Source organism: Anticarsia gemmatalis, chromosome 30 (assembly GCF_050436995.1).
Source record: "Anticarsia gemmatalis isolate Benzon Research Colony breed Stoneville strain chromosome 30, ilAntGemm2 primary, whole genome shotgun sequence".
Classification (NCBI taxonomy): Eukaryota; Metazoa; Arthropoda; class Insecta; order Lepidoptera; family Erebidae; genus Anticarsia; species Anticarsia gemmatalis.
The window spans coordinates 3,957,134-3,982,103 of NC_134774.1; the positions used below are offsets into that span (position 1 = coordinate 3,957,134).

At 39.8% G+C, this 24,970-nt stretch overlaps 1 protein-coding gene across 1 annotated transcript; it reads right to left on the reverse strand.

Moving 5' to 3' along the window:
• Positions 1–504: 504 nt before the first annotated feature.
• Positions 505–24,936, reverse strand: LOC142985544 (uncharacterized). Its single transcript, XM_076133778.1, has 16 exons — positions 24,574–24,936; positions 22,480–22,654; positions 22,180–22,218; positions 21,042–21,134; positions 19,499–19,633; positions 13,025–13,217; positions 12,024–12,210; positions 11,359–11,575; positions 10,610–10,740; positions 9,883–9,957; positions 9,065–9,203; positions 7,901–8,010; positions 7,138–7,288; positions 6,344–6,475; positions 5,422–5,622; positions 505–3,032 (listed from the first exon to the last, which is right to left on the reverse strand). Exons 1-16 carry the CDS (start codon positions 24,645–24,647, stop codon positions 2,865–2,867), a joined length of 2,220 nt encoding a protein of 739 aa, XP_075989893.1. The 5' UTR covers positions 24,648–24,936; the 3' UTR covers positions 505–2,864.
• Positions 24,937–24,970: the final 34 nt, after the last annotated feature.

Sequence of the window (24,970 nt, forward strand, 5' to 3'; positions counted from 1 at the left end):
TCAAAATATTTATTTCAAAGCATACTTCGTAAACGTTCGTTTTTTTATTTTTTTTGACACAAATGGCAGCTTACTAAAAATGTAGTAAAATCGACTAAATGAATAACAACAAATATTACCAGGTCTTTAGAAACAGCTTTAATTTATTAAATAGGAACACTTTAGAAACTGATTAAATTTATTTATGAATACAAAAGATTGAGCTCAACTTTTTTAAGTTGAAGAATTTCTTTTTTTACATAGAATGGTTTTTATTAACTATCGAAGAAAGTAATAATCATTTCTAACACATAATAATTTCATGAGGTATTCAGGTATAAGCTCTTGCGATCAAAAACCTTATAAACTGTTGCCATTTAAAGTGCTGTAATTTCATAATGGGTATAAATTTGATTGGCTCAAAAGGCCCGAAGTATCTTAGACCCAGGTTTTTTTATATGACTGGCTGATTATAATTATTATGATACTGATTGATAACAGAAAATAAAACAAACAAAATAATTAAGAATTCATTTATTACGCCACATTTTAAATAAATAAACTACACGCACACGCTAAAATAAATAATTTCACTTATCATACTAATAGATATTATTATCCCATGTTTATAACGATCACAAACATTAATGAAAACTAAAACTAAGTACAGTTACAATATTTTTCACTAATATTTATGATCATTATGTATGTATATTCCACTTTATACGTGGTCACCCATCTATTTAAAGTCCGCGGTAAGGTTGCTTAACCCACTGATCGTTTACCGACCGGTGAGCGGTAGTTATGAGCGTCTCAGTTTGAAAGAGCCTAAGCCTTGAGTCCACCACACTGACCAAGTGCGGGTTGGGGACTTTGCATACCTTCAAGAACTGTGTTAAACAACTGTCAGACATGTCATTCATCACGATGTTTTCCTTCACCGTTATAACAAGTGATCATTATTTCTATCATTGCTATATACTTAAATGCTCTTAGGCACTTATAGGTATAAAATTTACCTCCTACCCATCTAGAGATCAAACTAATTAGCGTTGTACATTAAATAAATTTATCTAGCTTCTATGCAATAATTTTATTAGGTTTTGCTACACACATATTGGGTTCGGCAATATTTATACAGTACTAGCTGACCCGTGAAACTTCGCTTGCGTCCAATAAGAGAGAATGGGTGAAATTTTTCCCCGTTTTTGTAACATTTTTTACTGGTACTCTGCTCCTTTTGGTCGTAGCGTGATGATATATAGCCTATGTCCTTTCTCGGGTATCAAAATATCTCCATACCAAATTTCATCCTAATTGGTTCAGTAGTTTAGGCGTGATTGAGTAGCAGACAGACCGACAGACAGACAGACAGACAGAGTTACTTTCGCATTTATAATATAAGTATGGATGATTGGTGAGATACCTTCAATACTTATGGAGAGTACTCGGTACTCGATTCTCGTTAACTTGATGTAAAAAAAATAGAAGCTTAATTTTTTATCGAAATTTCTCTAAAAATAAGTGAAATTTGGATATTATACTCACGACACGCTTTACTAGTTTTGTTGCTAAGCGACAAGCTGTCAAAAATGGACTCGCCCATGTATTCTGTGTTGATAGCGCAATGCGCTGCGATAGTCCAATTATTCCGCAGTTAAATACTGGGCTCTCGGTGTACTGTGTACGAAGTTTACTAAGAAGTTATTTAATATTTAGTTTTTATGTTATTTTATTTCATGATATATGTTCGCATACTATCACGTCCTCAAATATTGAAGGTATCTCACCAGTCATACTGTATATTATAGCATGACTAGCTGACCCGCGCAACTTCGCTTGCGTCACCGAAGAGAAATGGGTCATAATTTTCCCCGTTTTTGTAACATTTTTCGTTGCTACTCCGCTCCTAATGGCCGTAGCGTGATGTTATATAGCCTATAGCCTTCCCCGATAAATGGGTTATCTAACACTGAAAGAATTTTTCAAATCGGACCAGCAGTTCCTGAGATTAGCGCGTTCAAACAAACAAACAAACATACAAACAAACTCTTCAGCTTTATAATATTAGTATAGATTAGCTTACTCATCTAAATATTAAAATATCATATAAAAAAGATCTTAGGCAGTCAATGATTTATCTAAAAACTAATTAGGAACATAAAAATAATTGTAAAATGTACAAATTGTGTCAATTTTGGGATCATATTTGACTCCAAAAGTTTTTAAAAAGTCCCTTCACTTAGGCCTTTGACATTTTTATGGGCAAAATAGGTCACATGAACATACATACGTAATATCACGCCTATTATACTTAAGGGTGAAGGCAGAGTATAAATACATCCACGTTTCGCCATTAACAATGTTAGTCCCATGTAATAGGGGGCGAGCTTGTCATATACCGGGCACGTTACCAAACTACTATTAAGAAATAGTCACACAACTATAGGCGTATTCACATATACCGGAGTCATTTTTGACCCCACACTTGCCTATTTCACTGTCTATATACACTTTGAGTCATTTTAGACCCCACTACACTGCACTGCTTTATCACTAGCTATTCTAACTTCACTACTAAGATTAACACTTGATTTGTCATGATTAGGCAATTTTGACCCCACACAAGTCCACTCCCACAGTACATATATATAAGGGGTCAATGACCTTAGATCAAAGAAACATGATCATATTTTGAGACCATATTTAAATCTGTCTCTTTAACATAATGATCGTACCGTCAGTGGCCCCAATTAGACTCTCCTGCACAGCTGATTTTGCTATTAATTTTGACCCTAAGCTAAAAACCCACTGGGTTTCAGTCTAGTGTCAATAATTGGTTAGTATTAATTTGGGGTCATGACCCCGGCCACTTGGGGGTCATTTTAATCTTCAACACTAGGTTCATCGCACTTCCAGTCTCGGCGGTGCCTCGCTCGTTTGGGCCAGGGTTTCTTTAGATGCACGTGTTCAACATGAGCTCTCTGCTCGCCGGATGTTGTGAAACATTTGCCACATGTATCACACTTGAACGGCTTCAGGCCTGTGTGGATCTGTTGAAAATAAATATTATTAAGAACACTTTTTACTTAAAAAGTGTTACAAAAACGTTGAAAATTCTAACCCATTCTCTCTTATGTGACGCAAGCGAAGTTGCGCGGGTCAGCTAGTGTCATTATAATATTGGTTATTCGCGACTTCGTTCGCCACTTGAATTTTCCCATGGGAATGCGTCATTTTCCCGGGGTAAAAAGTAGCCTATGTCCTTTCTCGGGTATCAAAATATGTCCATACCAAATTTCAATCATGCATTTTGGTTTAGTAGTTTAGGCGTGATTGAGTAGCAGACAGACAGAGTTACTTTCGCATTTATAATATTAGTATGGATTATAATTTTTATTACTGTGTTTGGTAGTTTTTCCGCTTGCTGATCATAAGGTCGTAGGTTATATACAATATACATACATAAAAATAAAGCCTTTTCCCATAGAGGTGGGCCTAGCTTAATTCACATGTACATTTCAGCTGGTTACGAGTACTACGAAACTGAACAAATTTTTGAAGTCATCGTCTTCAAAAAAATAAGCACATTACAGTCACTATTTAAAACTGAGGGAGGCGGGAGATAGTTTTCGATACTGAAGTCACTAGGAGGGAGAGTCATTTCAGTGACTTAAGGAGGGCGGAAGAGTCATTTAAGACCCTTGGGGGCTGGTCAACCTATTCACTTGAAGAAGGGTGGTGGAGCATTTAAGCTATTTCATTGGTCAACCTAGTCTCTTCAGGATGGAGGGGGGATTAATTTATGACGCTTGGGGGGGTCACATACTCACTTCAAGATAGGGGGACTTTAACCACACTTGGGGAGAGAGGGCGGTGCATTTAAGACTCTAGCAGGGGCGAGGACGGCGTTTAAAACGCTTGGGGAGGGTTTTAAGCTACGATACTCACAAACATATGCCTCCTGCGGTTGTTGAAGAACGCGAAGTGTTTCCCGCACAGCGGACACTCGTACGAGGGTCTAGTAGCGCTGTGCACTCGCATGTGGAACACCAGGTTCAGTGTCCGACTGATGCTCTTTGTACGACACACTACGCTACTGACTCACAAGTCACTAATAGAGGGGGGGGGGGGGGTTATACAGATCGATACTTAAGACACTTAAGAATGGGGAAGGGGTATTTTAGGCCCTTGTGGGGTGCCCAAACTAGTCTCTTCAGGATGGAGGTGGGGGGGGTCATTAAAGAGACTTGGGCGGCATTAAAGAGACTGAGGAGGGGGCTTGAGAAGGGGGGGGGGGGGTTAACTTCGTTCGAGCATAGCATGGGACAAAATTTTGGTAATCACGACGGTTGGGGGGGGGTTAAGACTCTAGGATGGGGGGGGGGGCGTTCAAGACTGTAGGAGGGGGGAGGACGGTCTTTAAGACACTTGGGGAGGGTGTTAAGCTACGATACTCACAAACATATGTCTGCGGCGGTTGTTGAAGAACGCAAAGTGTTTCCCGCACAGCGGACACTCGTACGAGGGTCTAGTAGCGCTGTGCACGCGCATGTGGAACACCAGGTTCAGTGTCCGACTGATGCTCTTTGTACAACACACTACGCTACTGACACTAGTCACTAATAGAGGGAGGGGGGTGTTATACTGGTCGATACTTAAGACACTTAAGGACGGGGAAGGGGTATTTTAGGTTCTTATGGGGTGCGCCCAACGTAGTCTCTTCAGAATGGAGGGGGGGGGGGGCATTTAAGACACTGAGGGGGGGCGCATTGAAGACACTTTATCCAGTAACTTTAGAGTGGGAGTGGGATATTAAAGAGACTGGGGTGAAATGCTGAGGGAGGGGCTTTTAAGACACTTGTGGAGGGATTTAAGCTACGATACTCACAAACATATGCCTCCTACGGTTGTTGAAGAAGGCAAAGTGTTTCCCGCACAGCGGACACTCGTACGAGGGTCTAGTAGCGCTGTGCACGCGCATGTGGAACACCAGGTTCAGTGTCCGACTGATGCTCTTTGTACAACACACTACACTACTGACACACAAGTCACTAATAGAGAGGGGAGGAGGAGGGGGGCGGGTGTTATACTGGTCGATATTTAAGACACTTAAAGACGGGGAAGGGGTATTTTTGGCCTTTGTGGGGTGCCCAAACTAGTCTCCTCAGGATGAGGCATTTAAGACACTGAGGGGGGGGGGGGTATGTATTGAAGACACTTGGGGGGGGGGGACAGACTTTAGAGTGGGAGTGGGATATTAAAGAGACTGGGGTGAAACACTGAGGGGGGGTTAGACACTTAAGGCGGGATTCGCTACGTGGAGACGCTATGGAGGGGGAGGGCGCATTTTAGACGCTAGAGGGGCTTTTCAGACACTCGGGAGATGCCTTAAAGACACTTGGGGAGGGAGGGAGGGGGGGTATAAGCTACGATACTCACAAACATATGCCTCCTACGGTTGTTGAAGAACGCAAAGTGTTTCCCGCACAGCGGACACTCGTACGAGGGTCTAGTAGCGCTGTGCACGCGCATGTGGAACACCAGGTTCGTCTTCTGCGTGAAGCTCTTTGTGCAACGGTCGCATTTGAACCGCTTCTCGCCCGTGTGCACCCACATATGGTCTTTTAGAAGGGCCATACTCTGTAAAAGAAAATTGTATCTATACTAATATAATAAAGCTGAAGAGTTTGTTTGTTTGTTTGTTTGTTTGAACGCGCTAATCTCAAGAACTACTGGTCCGATTTGAAAAATTCTTTCAGTGTTAGATTGCCCATTTATCGAGGACGGCTATAGGCTATATAACATCACGCTACGGTCATTAGGAGCGGAGTAGCAACGAAAAATGTTACAAAAACGGGGAAAATTTTGACTCATTCTCTTAGGTGACGCAAGCGAAGTTGCGCGGGTCAGCTAGTATACATATAAAACTAGCTTTTACCCGCGACTAACCCACGGTGTCTGAGTACATTTAGCGGTAGTTTATCTATTCAATTGCGTTTTTTTTGTATGAGTTAAGTTAAACCGTTAGTCCGCCACCTGAATTTTCCTTAATGCGTCATATTCCCGGGGTAAAAAGTAGTCTATGTTCTTTCTCGGGTATCCAAACTGCCATACTTTTCTTCATGCAAATTGGTTTAGTAGTTTAGGCGTGATTGAGCAACAGACAGAGTTACTTTCGCATTTATAATATTGTATTTCATACAGGTCATTTCATAAGGGGTATGAAAAATAGATGTTGGCCGATTCTCAGACCTACTCAATATGCTCACAAAATTTCATGAGAATCGGTCAAGTCGTTTCGGAGGCGTACGAACATTGTGACACGAGAATTTTATATAATATTATTATTATTAGATTTTACCTGAAAGATTTTCCCGCACTGTTCACACATACAAGGCGTCTTCATCGCAGGGTACTTGGTTCGATTCTTGTCCGGGTGAGCTCTTCTAAAGTGCTGCGCGTATAGTCTTAGATCTCGGAGCTGTATGCCACACTGCAAAAATAATATATTTTTAAACTAGCTGACCCGCGCAACTTCGCTTGCGTCACTTAAGAGAGAATGGGTCATCATTTTGCCCGTTTTTGTAACATTTTTTACTGGTACTCTGCTCCTATTGGTCGTAGCGTGATATATAGCTTATAGCCTTCCTCGATAAATGGGCTATCTGACACTGAAGAATTTTTCAAATCGGACCAGTAGTTCCTGAGATTAGCGCGTTCAAACAAACTCTTCAGCTTTATAATATTAGTATAGATATTTATGTACCACAAGGTAGTATATTAGGTCCTAACCTTCATAGGGAGTTTCTGATAGGGTACAAATCTTGGTCCACTTTTGTGTAAAATAGGGTTAGGTGTACCGCAAGGTAGTATTTTAGGTCCTAACCTACGTAGTGGGTGTCTGTCAGGGTACAAATCTAGGTCCAGTATTATGTAAAATAGGGTTAGGTGTACCGCAAGGTAGAAATTTAAGTCCTATCCTATGTAAGGGTGTGCTTCAAGGTACTATTCTTAGACCTTATTTATACTTTAGTGCCAAAATCGTTTCTTTATTACGTCTTAGTGTATTCCAGGGTATTCTTTAAGCATATTTATTCTTAACCTTGCATACTTTAGACCTAAAATCTATGTTTAAATAATAATATAAATGCTTACTTGTTCACAATTAACCGGTGTATGTGGTTCGTGTTGCTGCAGTCTGTCTTGCGGGTCCCGCGGGTGTATTACAGGGCGCCGTTCTATTCTACGCATCACACGGCCGTTGCTTTCAGCATTCATGCTTTGTGAATCATTGCGGATACGATTACTGTGAAATAAATAATAAATAAATAAATTTAACCCATTACTGTCCCACTGCTGGGCAAGGGTCTCCTCCCGTAATGAGGGAGGGTTTAGGCCTTGAGTCCACCACGCTGGCCAAGTGCGGGTTGGGGACTTTGCCTTCAATAAATGTTTTAAACAAATTTTAGGCATGCAAGGTTACCTCACGATGTTTTCCTTCACCGTTGGAGCATGTGATAATTATTTCTATTACACACATAACTCCGAAGTCATTGGTGTGTTGCCTCGGGTTCGCACCTTTTTCCCATAGGGGTAGGCAGAAACCAAGGAATAAAGAATAAAAAACCACCTTTTATGATATTATTGTTAAAATCAAGATGTGGACCGAGAATCGAACTAAAGACAATATAATAATAACTTGAAGACCTCCGTGGCGCAGTGGTTAAGGTGATCACGTCACTACCATCGCATCGACGTCGTGGGTTCGATTCCCACACGTAAAAATTGTTTGTGCTATCCACAAATTATTGTTTCGTGTCTCGGTGTACTTTGTGTCCGTTGTTTGTATGTTTGTAAAAGTCCTCGCGACACAAGAGCTATTCCTAGTGCGGGAGTTGTGTTTTAAAAGAAAACTTACGGGTCGTGATCACTGCTATGCCTTGAAGATAGCTTCAGATGCCTGTCGTGAGCTTCTTCCGATATGAACCTAACTTCACACGTTTCACAGTATGGACCTTCTAGAGAAACCTGAAACAGCATTACATCAGCCATATTAGTTTAAGCCCAGCAATGGACAAATAGTGGGCAACGCGAAATTTCGTATGCATATTGATATTAATCTAAAAAATTAAGGACACTAGTGGGCATTTTTCTATTTTGTTAATAATTCTATGTAACCAATGTTTGCCCAAGGCTAATAGAATGTAAGCCCAATGGTAAAATCTGATCAAATATGATCCTGCAATTAAGTAAGCCCAGCAAAGTAGTTACCAAATATTGGGCAACAAGTAATATTGGCCACTTTATAAAACTATTAATAAAATCAACGCATAACTGTAAATAATGATGCAATTGGTCCATATACAAACTTTATTGAGCCCAGCAATGGGCAAAAAGTGGGTAACATGAAATTTTGCTTAGTCGCCCAATATCAAACCCAACTAAGGCAACTAGTGGGCATCCCCCAATTTTGCCCACTATCTAAATGAACAACATGAAATTTTGCTTACAGATGCACAATAATCAGACGAACTAAGGCCACTAGTGGGCATCGCACAATTTTGCCCACAATTCAATCTAGCCCACGTTTGCCCAACACTCACAGTCTTATCGATGAGGCGGTGTTTCTTCTTCTTGTGGACGTCTATGCCCTTCTTACTGACGAAAGTGTAGCTACATAACTCGCACACGAAGTCCGATACATGCTTGATACGTATATGTCCCATGTATGTATGTAGCTTAACTAACATAGGTGTGGGATAAAAAGTGGACAACAAGAAATTTTGCCCACTTCATAAAATCTACGGCTAACAGTAAATCATGCTCCAATTTAGCTACATACAACTGTTATTAAGCCCAGCAGTGGGCAAAAAGTGGGCAACTCGAAAATTTGCTCACAGATGCCCAATATTATAACCAACTAAGGCCAATAGTGGGCATCCCCAATTTTGCCCACTATTTAAATGAACAACATGAAATTTTGCTTAAAGATGCACAATAATAATACAAACTAAGGCCACTAGTGGGCATCCCACAATTTTGCCCACAACCCAAATAAGCCCACGTTTGCCCAAACACTCACAGTCTTATCGATGAGGCGATGTTTCTTCTTCTTGTGGACGTCTATGCCCTTCTTGCTGACGAAAGTGTAGCCACATAGCTCGCACACGAAATCCGATACATGCTTGATGCGTATGTGTCCCATGTAAGTAGTTAATTTACTGAAAAAATAGAAATAAAATATATTATTAACTAGCTGACCCGCGCAGCTCCGTTCACGCTTTCTTGTTTTTATTTAATACCGCGCATTTTTAAATTTATTCACCTTTTACGCCTTCTCTGGAATTCCACAAATAGTTTAAGACCAAAATTAGCCAAATCGGTTCTCGAGTTTTAGCGAGACTAACGAACAGCAATTCATTTTTATATATATAGATAAATAGCCGATATTCGGCCATGGCGGCCAATTTAATTGAAACAAGCCAACTGTGAAAGATTTTAAACTAGTGTCGGGTATATAATACACAGGTACACTCTCTATTACATCACTCTTATAGTGCGGTGAGACGGCTATCCGACACGACCAGTGAGAGGTCAACAACCTCAACATCCTAACTCCAGGCAATTCTATGGCCATTTCTAAACATAAAATTACTATATTACTACATTGCGTCACATAAGAGAGAAGGGGTCAAAATTTTCCCGTTTTTGTAACATTTTTTACTGGTACTCTGCTCCTATTGGTTATAGCGTGATGATAATATATAGCCTATAGCCTTCCTCGATAAATGGGCTTTCTAACACTGAAATAATTTTTCAAATCGGACCAGTAGTTGCTGAGATTAGTGCGTTTAAACAAACAAACTCTTCGGCTTTATAATATTAGTATAGATTACTTACTCGAACTCACTCGCGCAGTGGGGACATTGGTATTTGGTTCCTGCATGCCATTTTTCATGTTCCCTGGCTACTCCTCTGAAAAATAAATACATTACTTTAACGCAGTGGTTCAGGTCGCGACGCCGCTACCATTGCGTCGAGAGGTCGTGATTCGATTCCCACACGGAACAATTATTCGTGCGATCTACAAATACTTTTTTCGGTGACTGTCGTTTTTTTGTCAGTGCCATTAGAATTAAATGAAATTCTCCATAATCCGGATTTTGCAGATATATGTTGCCGATTGGAAATCAATATTTTTAAATCTTTTGTTATTCATAAAAGGTGTCTGAGTCTACCATACCCTTTGACGAAATTATTAATACTATTAGTCGCCCACTAGTCGAAATTCGATTATAATCAATTTAAATAATAAAAAGTTATTTAATATTAAAATTTGACATTCAGTAAGACATTAGTAAACCTTTAAGACGGTACTCTATGTCTATGTCAGCGCTCTATGTATATAGACAAATTAATGTCAAATGCGTGGTAGTTTATGTGTAATGTCTTATTTACTTATTTAATGCACTTTATAAGCATTATTATTAAAAAATATTAGTATTCTGCACTCCTACACATAAACTGTAAGTGTGCCAAACTTCATACTTGTACGTCCGCACGTTTTTCGTAAAAAGGGACCCAAAATATTTGCTTCACGTATTAATATATAGATAGTTGTACATACCTATTTCTAGTGATGAACGGACATCCTTTACAACTATATTGTTCTGTGTGTTGTGCCGTCAAATGTTTTCGTAACGCCCGGCTTGTTTTTAACCTCGTCTTACAAATGAAGCACTCGAAGGCACCGCATTGCTGAAACGAAATGGAATAGTTAAAATTTGATGTTAGTATGCAGTCAACTTGGGTAACTTAGAATCATTTGGGTAACATTGAACGTGGGAATTTGAACTAGTTTCCATTATTTTTTTCATATGAAACCAACACAATTGATAAAAGTTTGCAAAACTAAAATGAATCTTTATGAATTGTGTTGGTTTCATATGAAAAAATAATCGAAACTAGTTCAAATTCCCACTGTCAATGTAACCCAAATGATTCAAAGTTACCCAAGTTGACGTAGAGATAATTTGGGATCATATTTTAATTACTTTTAGTTGTAATTATAGTGAGTTAGGATATTTTTAGAGTACGTGTGTGTTGGTTTGCTGAAAAGAGTATTCATTTTTAATTTAATTTTGTCCTAAAGATTAATTTCATGTTAATTTGAACTACTTTTGAAAGTTATGAATGTAAACTTATTTTAAAAGTAGTTGTATGTGCAGTTTTTCTGAAAATTTAGGGTCAATTGTAATGGTTTTTTGTGGTAGTTACGGTAGGCAAGCTTATTTTTTTAAACATTTCTATGCATTCATTTTTATTTAGAGTGTGAGTGTGCGTGTGCGTGTGTGTGTGTGTGTGTGTGTGTGTTACCTCGCTGTGTCGCACCACGTGCGCGGCGTATCGGTCCTTGATCTGGAACCCTCTGTAGCACACAGTACACTTGTACAGAGCCCGCGTGTAACTCGCACTCTTCTGGCGCGCCATCACTTCTTGTATCTGAGTCTCGTAATCTAGACTTGTTATAGTGAATAGGGACTCGTCTAAGGGTCCGCTCTGCCGGCGTCGTTTTACGTCATTCGTTTTGTATCTGAAATTACAATTTGGCTATGAATAATTTCACTACGATATACATATTTATTATGGTAACATAAGATAGCAGTGATAGCTGAGTGGTATAAGTTCACATCTCCCTCGCAAGTGCTCGCAGGTTCGAATCCGAGGCAACACACCAATGACTTTACGCGGTTATGTGTGTATTAGAAATAGCTGACCCGCGCAACTTCGCTTGCGTCACATAAGAGAGAAAGTCAAAAGAGTCAAAATTTTCCCCGTTTTTGTAACATTTTTTATTGCTACTCTGCTCCTATTGGTTGTATCGTGATGATACATAGCCTATAGCCTTCCTCAATAACTTTTACTAGTTAGTATTGCATAAATAAATAGCTGCTGCCGAAATACTGGTATTCAGCTGCATCCGGTGAGATTGGAAGCTGACTCCAACATAGTTGGAAGAAAGGCTAGACTGATGAACTCACCTATCCATGGTAGAGTCTGGCGTGTCATCTTCTTCGCTCTTCTTAGGCTTGATCTTCTTGACAGTCTTCTCCTTCTTCTTCTTGACCTTGACTTCTTTCACCTTGTCCGCGTAGACCTCGCTTAACGCCTTGTCGTCATCGTCGTCGAAATTGTCAAACTCGTCGAAGAATATCTCGTTGTTGCTGCCTGAAACAATATGTAATAGTAAATCCATACTAATATTATAAAAAGTAATTCGAAAGTCTGTCTGTCTGCTACTCAATCACGCTTAAACTACTGAACCAATTTGCATGAAATTTGGTATGGATATATTTTGATACCCGAGAAAGGACATAGGCTACTTTTACCCCGGGAAAATGACGCATTCCCATGGGAAAATTCAGATGACGGACGAAGTCGCGGGTAAAGCTAGTAGTATACATAATATTGCGCGAGTATGTAGGCGGAAAGTATTAGGTCGGGAAAAAGTACTTTCGCATTACAGTATGTATGAACTTGTAATAAAATCTTTTCTCTACACATTTTTTGTGTAGAGAAAAGATTTAGCTCTATATTTGGGTACCTCACGAGCTCACTGAGAGAAACCTAATGAACCGTTGCCAAAGAGATTTTATTACAAGTTCATACATACTATAATACGAAAATACTTTTTCCCCGACATAATAGTATACATAACATCACGCTTTTTATGCCCGAAGATGTAGGTAGAGGGGTATAAAATATTTCCGGCTCTTTTAAGAAAGAGTCAAAAGGAGTTTCTTAAACACGCTAACCTCGAGAACTACAGATTCGAAGTATAAAATCTATTGTGTTGTTTGTTTGTAGTTACTTGTGTAACCCCTAAATCTAGAAAATATATACCCCTTCTAACAACGACCCCCACTCCCTATATTTGCGACCCCCTTTCAATAAGTCTGAATGACCCCTATCTTGTATGTATGAGACCCCCTATTCTTGTGACCCCAAATGTCCCTTCAAACCAGTAATCTCTCCTACATACCTTCATCCTTAACCTGCACTTCAGTGATAGGCACAACGTCCTGCAGCTCTCCTCCGAGCACTCCCTCCTCCGTCGACCCCTCCTCTTTCACCTTCACCTCCTTCACGTCTTCAGGCTCCAAAACCTCCCTTATCAGAGCAGAAGACAAGCCCAAGTGTGTCCGGTTGATAGATTTTATGTCACGAATTTTTATCTGAAACAATTATTAGGAAATTATTTAAACTATCTATACTAATATTATAAAGCTGAAGAGTTTGTTTGAGCTCGTAAATCTCAGCAACTGTTGGTCCGATTTGAAAAATTATTTCAGTGTTAAATAGTCCATTTATCGAGGAAGGTTATAGGCTATATAACATCACGCTACGACCAATAGGACCAGAGTACCAGTGAAAGATGTTACAAAAACGGGGAAAAATTTCACCCATTCTCTCTTATTGGACGCAAGCGAAGTTGCTAGTTGTCAGCTAGTCTAATATATATGACGAAGCAGGGTCCCCATGCTGATTTTTAGAAAGCGTGATACCAGCATTGCTGGCATCACAACTTGCACGGTCAGGGTTGTCGCTCATCTTCAGGTATCAAAAGAAACGCAAGTAATAATTTCCTGAATTTATTCTCGAACAGGGAGGTCCGATCGCTACGACGGCTCGAGTGAGAATGACGCGAGCCGGCGTGCGCTCGGCCTTTTATAGTAAAACTAGGTGACTCATTCATTCGAACAAAATACTTATCCATGCATAATTAAATATTGTTTTTTACACAAAATAATGTTACAATTAAATAATTACATGTTTTAAATTAATTTAAAAACTATAAACACGTGTAAATCAATTTTTAAATGTTAACTTGGAATAAAAATATTGCACACGTGTTTTCATTTTACAAATGCTATTTTCTTACAAACTAGAGTAGGTATTTCAAAAATAATCATCAATATTAATTTAGTACTGTAGTATTTCAAACGAAATTTATCATTTCTTTGTTCTGAAGTGTGGCAACCCGCCGACACGGCCATTCTGACAGGCGGCGCGTGCTCTGCGCCTGCCTGCATTGTGGTTGTAATCTTGAATGCCTGAATTTAAGAAAACGTTTTTCTTTCAGGTTGGTATCAGTAAGCAACCCATGTTGCTTATTTTTATAGGAACATTTTTCATACAAGTACATCAAGATATCTTAAATGCACTGCTTTATTTATTTCAAGTCTGTGGTGTATAGGTTCCACAAGGCGTCCCGACGGTATCTCAAGGTTCCCTTGTGGATGCATCAAGGATCCGTGGTTAGCTCAAGGGTAACACCTGGTATAGCTCAGAGGTACCACTCTCCAGACATTTTAGTCTTATAGGTTATAGTTGAAACTGTCGTTAAAATAATAAATTTTGACTCACGGGTTAATCCGATGATGATTGTTCTTTATCATGAGTTATCTGAACTGGCTGGCCAGCTTGAGATGTGGATGGCACTGGATCAGGAGTGGTTGCGATGTTATTTTCTGGTGTCTCGAGATCATCTCCCGCCGACACGGCATCTTGGTTCCCCGGTTGTGGTGCACGCCGAAGTTGATCGTGGGCGACTTTTCGGGAGCGCCCCCTGCCGACCACTTTTTTTACCATATAGCGGTCATTTTCGAGAACCCTGATAATTTCGTAGGGCACACTGAATTTAGGGTCCAGTGATGTTTGATTGCGGGGATTATTTTTGATCAGAACATAATCCCCACGTTGAAAATGATTTATTTTAGCCTTGCGGGAATTAAAGCGTTGTCTATCATACTCAGCGGTCTGAGTCAGTCGTTGCTGCACTTGTCTAGTCAACGCCTCTATGTCAATTGTTTGGTTATCGATGTCAACCAGGTTAAGTAAACCTGGTGGTGCGCAATGTTGTCGTTGTGTGATCAACGTGAGTGGTGCTACTCCTGTCACACGATGTGCTGTGCAATTCATCGCCAGCTGTAGTTCTTCAAGAGTATTGTGCCATTCTTCGGTCTCATAATTCTTGATCATTACCAGCGCGTTTTTCAGTGTAGCTACCACTCTCTCCACCTGGCCATTTGCTCGGCTGATACCTGGCGCTATGGCATGAATATTTATGCCAAACCGTTCACAAAATTGTGTGAATTCACCTAAAAATTCTCTTCCTCCATCCACAATTATTTGAACTGGTGTTCCAAATAAATGTACCGTACGTTTTAATGCGGCAAGCGTACTGTGTGGACTTTTATCAGTGGCATGGTATAATAGTACGTATTTTGTGAAAGCATCCACTGTTACAATAACGTACTGTTGATTCTCTTGGGTTCCCAATTTTCCCGTGATGTCCATGTGGATTACTTGAAATGCACATGTTGGTTTTTAAATCGGATGTAGCTGAGCTTGTACTGCTCCAGATGTGCCTTTACAAGTTCTACATACCACGCAGTTGTCAACATATCTTCGGATTGTGGTGCTCATCTTATTGAACCAGTAGGTTTCTTTGACTTTCTGTAGGGTTTTATCCCAACCAGGGTGCTTGAGTGTGGTGTGGAAGGAGTTTATTAAACTCCATTGGAAGGACTTTGGTACTACTATTCGCAGCTGTTGGCCGAATGTCGGGTCTAGGACGTGCTTCTTCAGAACACCTTCTTCCAAGATAAAACCTTCCACTGGATTGTTGTCAAACAGGTTATTCAGTATTGGTCGAAGTTCTTCATCTCGTCGTTGTTCGACCTTTAACCATTCTAAGTCTTTTGTAATTATATTAACTGCTAGTTCACCGTGATTTCTGCTGAAGAAATCGGCATGCTGGAGTCGGTTTCCTTTACGATATTCGAGCTCGAAATCATAGTTTTGCAGGAACGCCCACCAGCGGTGAATCCTTGGTAACAAGTCCTTTTTATGTTTCGACGCCTTAAGTGAATTACAGTCAGTTATTACTGTAAACTTCCTTCCGTACAGGTACTGTCGAAAGTGTTTTATTGCTCTGACCACTGCCAATGTTTCCAATTCGTATGAATGGTACCGGCTTTCAGTATCAGTAGTCCTCATACTCATGAAAGCTACCGCATGTTGTCGTCCTTCAAAAACTTGCACGAGGACTGCTCCAAATCCGAGACTGCTTGCGTCTGTATACAGCTGTATTGGTGCTCCTTCTTGAAAAAGGGTCAGCACTGGAGCTGAGGTGAGGCATTGAATTATTGTTGACCTAGCCTTCTCGTGTCGGTCTTCCCATTCCCATTTAGCTCCTTGTTTGGTTAATTCGTACAACGGTACCATGATGCGCGAAAAATCCGGGATGTACTTTCTGAAATAGCTTGCGAGCCCATTGAATTGCCTCACTTGTTTGACGGTCTTCGGTATCGGGGCTTTGATCAGAGCTTCCACCTTTCTTGGGCTGGGTCGTACTTGGCCGTCTGATACCAGGTTGCCTAGATATTCGATGGTCCGCTTAAAGAAACTGCACATGTCGGCGTTGATAGAGAAACCAGCTTCTTGTAAGGCTATTAGGATGCGTTCAATGTTGATTAGCCCTTCACTGAAATTTGTGCTTTTGCTGAGCACGTCATCAACGTACACTTGTGCGACTGTTCCCAATAGTGAGTGCAATGCTCTATTGATACACCTCTGGTAAACCGAACAGGCATTGCTCAATCCAAACGGCATGGTAATGTACTCGTATAAACCATCTGGTGTCACAAACGCAGTCTTCTCAATGGACGTCTCTGCGATGGGTATTTGATGAAAACCAGCTGCCATGTCAAAGCTACTGTAGTAGTACCCATTGGCCAATTGATCAATCTGATCAGAGATCAATGGCAGTGGATAATGGTCGCGTAATGTATTTGAATTGAGTTCCCTGTAGTCCACACATAGCCGATCATCTCCATTCTTTTTTTTAACTAAAATTATAGGACTCGAGTAAGGAGATTTGCTTTCGCGAATGATGTTATGTTCCAGCAAATCTTTGATGATATCCCGAACTTTCTCCCGTTCCACCGGACTAAGTCGATAAGGCCTTCGCTCAACATATTTGTCTGCATTCTTCAGTCTTATTTCCAATTCTCCAGTGTTAACGCGTGTTTTTGGATATCCTCGAATGAACAAGTGCTCATATTTAGCCAGTAGCGTGCGTAACTGTTGTAATTCTTCGGGATTAGTCAGGTCACAATCTAATTTCTCAAAGGTACTACTTTTTGCTGTCACATGATGAACCATTTGCTGATGCATCAGTCTGGTACCGTCTGATGTTATCACCATGCTTAAGTTGGTACCATGAATCAAATTCATACCAATTAATACATCAGCTGACATCTCATGATCAGGAACCACAAAGAATAATATTTCAATCCTTATCGCGTCAATGATGCAAATGGTCTTCATCTCTACTAATGAAATTACCGGAAATTGACCAATCCCCTTCAGGTGGTTAACTGCAGAGCGTCGTTGACCAGGTAATTTTGCAGCGATAGTTTCCCGAATCAATGAACACTCTGCTCCACTATCGAAGATGGCACGTGTTGTTATTGAACCAATCGTAACAGTGATAGGTGCTTGATTGGTTCCAGCTATACAGTTCACGTTCGATGTCAGTGCATTTTGTCGTTTATAGCACGTTTCGAATGTGTGACCCGTTTTCTTGCAAAACGAACAAGTAATTACATTTTTTGATGTCTCCATTGTTGTAGTATTAGTTCTTTGAAGATTTGAAGTTGATTCCAAAGGTTTGAATCTACAATCATTGGTGCTATGGTTGGTCCTTTTGCATATTTGGCAACGTACAGCAGGTTGAGAAGAATCTGTATATCGCGCACGTTTAGGCACTGATGTGATAGGATTCTGGTGAGGGCGCTTCTTTCTTAATGAAGAAGCCACAGAGATGAGTTCTGGAACTGTATTTGCTTTTGCATTCAACAGCTCGATACGTAATCGTTCATCGCTTATACATCCTATTACTGCTTCCACTGAAAGTTCATCATCCAGTTGATCTTTCGTAATTCTTCTCCAGAGAACCCAGGCGCGGGATAAAAATTCAGAAATGTCCTTGCTTGAGTCATATACAAGCTCCCGAAACTGTAGTATATCACGGGAGTATCTATTCTCTGGCTCAAATGTGGTAATCAGTTTTTCGCGGAATTCTTCCCACGAGGATGTTGTCACCAACCAGTCGTCGATCCACATCTTAGCACGACCCTTGAGTAATCCACACACCTTAGTGCGTAGATCCAGGTCATTAAGCTTGTAGCTGGCAGCTGCCTTATCTATGTGTTGGCACCATTCCCGGACTCCAACATGACTGTCGGGGTCAAATGACGGTAGATATATGTCCTTGATCCTGATCCGTGGTTCCGGCGGAGAATGCAGTCGTTCAGACATCCTTTCCATCATCTGTATCATAAACTGGGGAGGACATCCGACCATTGGAGTGGTTGGTTGAAGATGTACTCCCCTATTTGCAGATGTCCCTTGAGGATGTACTTCTTCATTGTAGGAAGTGAATCCTATTGGCATGAATGGTACCCCTGCGGGAGCTGGTATTTCCGCAGCGATTGGTGTACACGTCGTGCCTGTAGATATTCCCATTGTGATGGGCTGTACGGTATTCAGGTTAATTGTTTGTGCTTCAGACATTTTCGATGTGACAGGGTCTATCAACCTAGTACTACCCTGCGCTGCTCCAGTCATGACAGGTTGAACCGAAGTCGCTGAGGATGTGGTTAGGATCAGGGCTTGTTCTGATCCCACTTCTGATGACGAAGCAGGGTCCCCATGCTGATTTTTAGAAAGCGTGATACCAGCATTGCTGGCATCACAACTTGCACGGTCAGGGTTGTCGCTCATCTTCAGGTATCAAAAGAAACGCAAGTAATAATTTCCTGAATTTATTCTCGAACAGGGAGGTCCGATCGCTACGACGGCTCGAGTGAGAATGACGCGAGCCGGCGTGCGCTCGGCCTTTTATAGTAAAACTAGGTGACTCATTCATTCGAACAAAATACTTATCCATGCATAATTAAATATTGTTTTTTACACAAAATAATGTTACAATTAAATAATTACATGTTTTAAATTAATTTAAAAACTATAAACACGTGTAAATCAATTTTTAAATGTTAACATGGAATAAAAATATTGCACACGTGTTTTCATTTTACAAATGCTATTTTCTTACAAACTAGAGTAGGTATTTCAAAAATAATCATCAATATTAATTTAGTACTGTAGTATTTCAAACGAAATTTATCATTTCTTTGTTCTGAAGTGTGGCAACCCGCCGACATATAAAATTCTCGCATCACAGTTTTCGTTACCGTACTCCTCCGAAACGGCTTGACCGATTCTCATGAAACTCATTTTGTTTTTTAATTTTTATGGCAAAACAACGTTTGCTGCGTCAGCTAGTAAAAGGTATAAAAAAATGGCGGGTTTTCAATTTTTTATTTATAGTAAGGTAGTAAGGTATAATTATAATTTATAGGAAATGTAGTAAGGTAGTAATACTTACATAAGTATCGCAGTTTAGCATATCCATCAGCAACGCATTGCTAGTGAGGGCTGTGGTTCTGAACCGCGCGGCGCTCGTTACTCTGGCGGCGCACTCCCAACATATGCGCTGTGGAAGACGCTCCTCACCGCAAGTCTGTTGACAATAGCAAAATCAAAATCAAATCATTTATTCATTTAGGTCCAATAAATAAATATCATTGGACAACTCACACACGGTCATTTGATTCCAAACTAAGCAGAGCTTGTACTATGCTAATCAAATAACTGATAAACATACTTATGTAGATACATTAACATCCAGGCTCAGAACAAATACTCGTGCTCATCACACAAAGATTTGTCCCGGGTGGGATTCGAATCCACCACACGCGGCGCTACGGTTGTTGCGGCGAGGTGACCGCTTAAACCACTGCGCCAAACATGCAATTGTATAAATATTGACACTTATGATAGTCGTTAGATTTACTGAATCCACCACTAGCTCGGAAGGGGGGTAGAGCCTTATGAGAAGAGCTAGCAAGAAACTCAGGGCCATAGTGTTGATATCGTGACATGATCATCATCATCATATCAGCCTGTAAACGTCATCTGCTGTAGCACGATTCTGTACAATCAGAACCAACGAGTTTCGAAAGTTTGACATTTAAAATGTACTGCAATAATAGTTCCTACGAAGACCGCTAGAGGCGCTGATCAGATTTTCAAACAATTTTAATAGAAGAGAATAGGGCTACTTGACATAGGGCTTCCCCAACGATGTCCACAACATAGTATTAATAATGTTCTAATAATACACTACACAGTAAAGTAAAGTCGCTTCCCGCGTCTGTTCCTATGTCTGTATGTATCTATGTATGCTTATATTCTTAATTTAACAATTTTAATTACTACCTAAACTATAAATACACAATGTATTTAGATGCGCTTTTTACTATAATATGTTATATCAGTCTAGCCTTTCTTCCAAATCATGTTGTAGTCGGCTTCCAGTCTCACCGGATGCAGCTGAATACCAGTGTTTTACATGCAGCGACTGTCTATCTGACCTCCACAACACAGTTACCTGGTACACGATACATCTCGGTAAGACTGGTTACCAGATTTTCAAGCGCCTGGCTACTGAAGGCTATAGGCTATATAACATCAAGCTACGACCAATAGGAGAAACATACCAGTAAAAAAGTTACAAAAACGCTCATTTATATGACAAACGTCTCAACTTTCTCTCTTATATGGCGCTTTGGAGGAACGAGGTGATCATGTTCCTCCAACACAAAGGGAGGATCCTCCGACCAGGCGAGGTGATCGTGCCTGGTGGGCCTAGGCTGCCCGACTGTTGTAGTCGGGAACTTGTATATATAGTCAGTTGCAGTGCAAACTTCGATAGCGCGATTCAGGACTTGTGACATCAGTCACACTACGCGTTGGTGGTTGTCCGCTCGTCGCATCAGATGTCGCTGTATGTAGCGATCCGCTACAACGCAAGTGAAGTTGCGCGAGTCACGTAGTTGTATATAATGGTAAAGTTAGGTGGCACTCACCAATATCCCAGTGATTTGTTCGTACATATGATCCAATTTGTAGTCCCTGAAGTCATACATCTTTACATCCATCACTAGGCATATCCGACACACCTGAAAAAGAATAACAACAATCTAGATATATAAAACTCAAAGGTGACTGACTGATATAGTGATCTATCAACGCACAGCACAAACCACTGGACGGATCGAGCTGACATTTGTCATGCAGGTAGATGTTATGACGTAGGCATCCGCTAAGGATTTGGATAAGTTCTACCCCTAAGGGGATAAAATAGGGGGTTCAAGATTCACACATAGCATTACTTTTTTCTACGGGAAACCTTTGCACGCGTACGAAGTCGCACGCGGAAGCTAGTTTACTAATAAAGTAACTTTAACTCATAACTGTCCCACTACAGGGCAAGAATCTGCTCCAGGTTTGCCAGGTGACCGGGATTTCCGGGATTGTCCCGGAATTTTGTCACGCTATCCCGTGTCCCGTAATTTTACTTTGCTGTCACAGAATGCAAACATACTGGTTTTTACTAATACCACAGAATAATAAGTACTAAAGTAACTACTAATACACAATGCTACGACGTTTTCTTTTGTTAATTCCTACTTAATGTAGTCTTGGACGGGGACCACAACCGATTCCGTTCGTGGACCAGAAATGTCCAGGAAATGATGAGCCTAGGTCTGGCTACCCTAATCTCCTCCCAGAATGAGGGATTGTCTATGCTTTGCTTTCACTACACAGGACATTTGCATGATGCGGCTGTATGTATAAGTCATGGTATGAAACCCTTCGTGCTCGATTCCAACTCTCACTAGGCCGGTTATTTCTTTATGTATACTAATATTATAAAGCTGAAGAGTTAATTTGTTTTTTGTTTCAACGCGCTAATCTCAGGAACTACTGGTCCGATTTGAAAAATTATTTCAATGTTAGGATAGCCCATTTATCTAGGAAGGCTATAGGCTGTATATCATCACGCTACGACCAGTAGGAGCAGAGTACCAGTAGTAAATGTTACAAAAACGGGAAAAATTGTGACCAATTTTCTCTTATGTGACGCAAGCGAAGTTGCGCGGGGCTAGTCACGTATAATCAGACCTGGCGGAAGACTGTGTTTTATAATGAAGGGATATTTACCCTTAAAGCGGCCGGCGCGTCGAGGTCCTCAGCAGATTCCTGGAAAAGAAAATATATTATTCCCTTGTCATTCTCATCATACGAAGCTATTTGAGACCCCATCCGAGTAAATTTTCTCTCCTCCCCTCACTTTCACCCCTACAACTTTTAAACGGCTCAACCGATTTTCATCAAACATGTCTAAGAACACTCGCACATAAGTAACCCTTAATACAAAACAAAAATTGATATCACTGCATACGGGAGTTATGTTGCCACAGACAGAAACTTTTTTCGTCGGGGGTCAAAAAGATATCTCACCTGTGTTATAACTGGTATAGCCCCACCCTTGATCTTCCGCAACCCTCGTTTAGTCTCATAGAAGTCTTCATTGCGGAAGTGTTCAGAGCATATAGTGCTACGGTCTTTTGGCTCCCAGTCGTCCATGCCGAGGGCTTCTATCCACGCGGTACGGAGGTTCGGCTCTTTGGGGAACCTGGAGAATAATATAAATAATTTCATTAATCAGGAGCTTGTAGCTTAGTTAACAACAGCCGCACGGATCGATCTCTGAGGTAACACGCTTGCCGAGGTTGTTCTGTGGATGGGTGACCATCTTATACATATCGAGTTCCTCCGTGTTTCGTAAGGCACGTTAAATTGTTGGTCCCGGCTGTAATTTTCGGAGATCATTGACAGTCGTTAACAGTAGTCAGAAACTTGAAAGTCTGACAACCAATCTTACCGAAAGGGTATCGTGTTATATATCCCAACTGGGTTGTGGAGGTCAGATAGACAGTCGCTCCATGTAAAACACCGATATTCAGCTGCATCCCGTGAGACTGGAAGCCGACTCCAACATAGTTTGGAAACAAGGCTACACTGGTATATTACAAACATATGGTTAGTAGTCAACCTAGTGTCAAGGTTAATTCAACTGTGGTCTTAGACTCTTCTTAACAACTGTAAACTATATCAACAACAAGTACAATCGACTTTTAAGATTTCTCTAAAGCATGGAGATGCTCAGTTCAACTAATACTTATTAGTTGCCTATCTATGTTGCAACAGCATCACAAGTTGCTTAATCCATAGATTGTTTAGTAACTTGTGAGCAGAGCTAAGAAATATGAGACACTTCAAAACTTAGCAGGGCCAGTCTAAGTAGCTAATCCATGCAGTAACAAAGTTTTGCCATTTTGGGAACCCGAAATATGTGAGGCATTTTAGTACTCTTCATTAGCCAAGGTTGTCCTTTGTCAACTGAAGTGAAGAGAAAGAACTCTCTAGGTCAAGTCTTAATGAGGTAAGATGCAAGAAGGAAGACACTATAAGTGAAGTTCATGGCCGTGAGCAAATGATAGAAAGAGAAAAAGCTTTGATTGTAATGTTTGTTTAATTGTATTTATTAGTAACTTTAATATTTAGTTATAAGAACTTTATTAATTTCTACTTCTACTAGCGGACCCGACAGACTTTGTCTTGTCTACACATCTTTAATTTAAAAATTTTAAACTTTTTTTAATAATCTAAACCATTCTCAGATCCCCCTGAACACACACAAAAAATTTCATCAAAAGCGGTCCAGTTGTTTAAGAGAAGTTCAGTGACATACACACTTACAGAAGAATTATATATATAAAGATTTTTAAACATAATATATGTATAATAGCATAATGTAAACAAGCATATCTCGTCAACAAGCTGTTTAACTTGGCGAGGAGAATACATGAAAAACTTATTGTATTATATGAATAAATTATTTAAAAAAACCTAAAAAGGTATACTTATCAGTGACAACAATATAAAACTCTCTTTAAGGAAAAGAGAGTATCAACTAAAAATGTTTCCTTTATAATGTAAAATATAGTAAATAGTGTAGCTGTAGGGAAATAATTCTAATGTTATTGTATTCTATATGAAGAAATTATGGAAATATCTGTAAAAATATCTCTTGAAAAGCTAACTGATGGTTTAGATTCCAATTATATATTATATTAAATCTTTGTATGCAAACAAAACTACTCAAAGGAAAGTCTAGAACAGTTACTGGGTTATTTTTTAAGAGAAAATTAAAGTTGTTGGTTTTTCTTACCAAAAATCCAATTTATACTTAAATCGACATTGAGAGATCGTTATCCAGGTCTAATCTTTAGATTTCTATGAATGTAAACTAAGGAATTGTTACTGGTATCAAAAAACGAGCACATAAATTCAGTTATATGATGTGTGTGTTAGCTAAGTATTTACTATAGGATTCAAGTACGTTTTTACTTCAGATACGGCATTTATAATGAGTAAAAAGCCTATCCAAAAAAGCGATATTATTTTTCATTGATAAAATATTCTTTTATTTAATGTTTTCGAGAGTGTGATACACGATGCACGTAAACATTTCTTATTTTCAATACTTACATGTGAAACGTGATTCCATGGCTTTTAGTAGTTCGTTTTGTATCATTTGTACAATTTTGAACACTACACCTCATTCTCGTAAAAATTTTTATAATAAAAATTGATTATTTACGAAATAAACATTGTCTCCCATCTATTGCTATTCTTTGCCGAAAATTGTGCATAGGCTACGGCTTTAGGGGTATCATTTTAAAGCTAATTAAGTTATAATACAGGAATTATAGGCAAATAAATTATTCGTAGTTATTTTACGAAAATATTGTTATTTTTTTAGCGAATACGCGAACTGTCAAATTTTACAAGCGTCCACTTACGACTATGGTGTTTTTTTTTAACTACTCCGTTCGTTCGGAAGCTTTAACACACCCGTATTTTAGATTTATGTCATTGAATGGAA

Excerpts from the sequence above, each read along its gene's own strand:
- LOC142985544 (XM_076133778.1), bottom strand. The coding sequence starts at position 24,647 with ATGAGGTGTAGTGTTCAAAATTGTACAAATGATACAAAACGAACTACT. Across the intron at positions 11,576-12,023 it reads CCAGACTCTACCATGGATAG|ATACAAAACGAATGACGTAA; the intron begins GTGAGTTCATCA and ends TTGTAATTTCAG. Across the intron at positions 6,476-7,137 it reads CACCGGTTAATTGTGAACAA|TGTGGCATACAGCTCCGAGA; the intron begins GTAAGCATTTAT and ends TTATTTTTGCAG.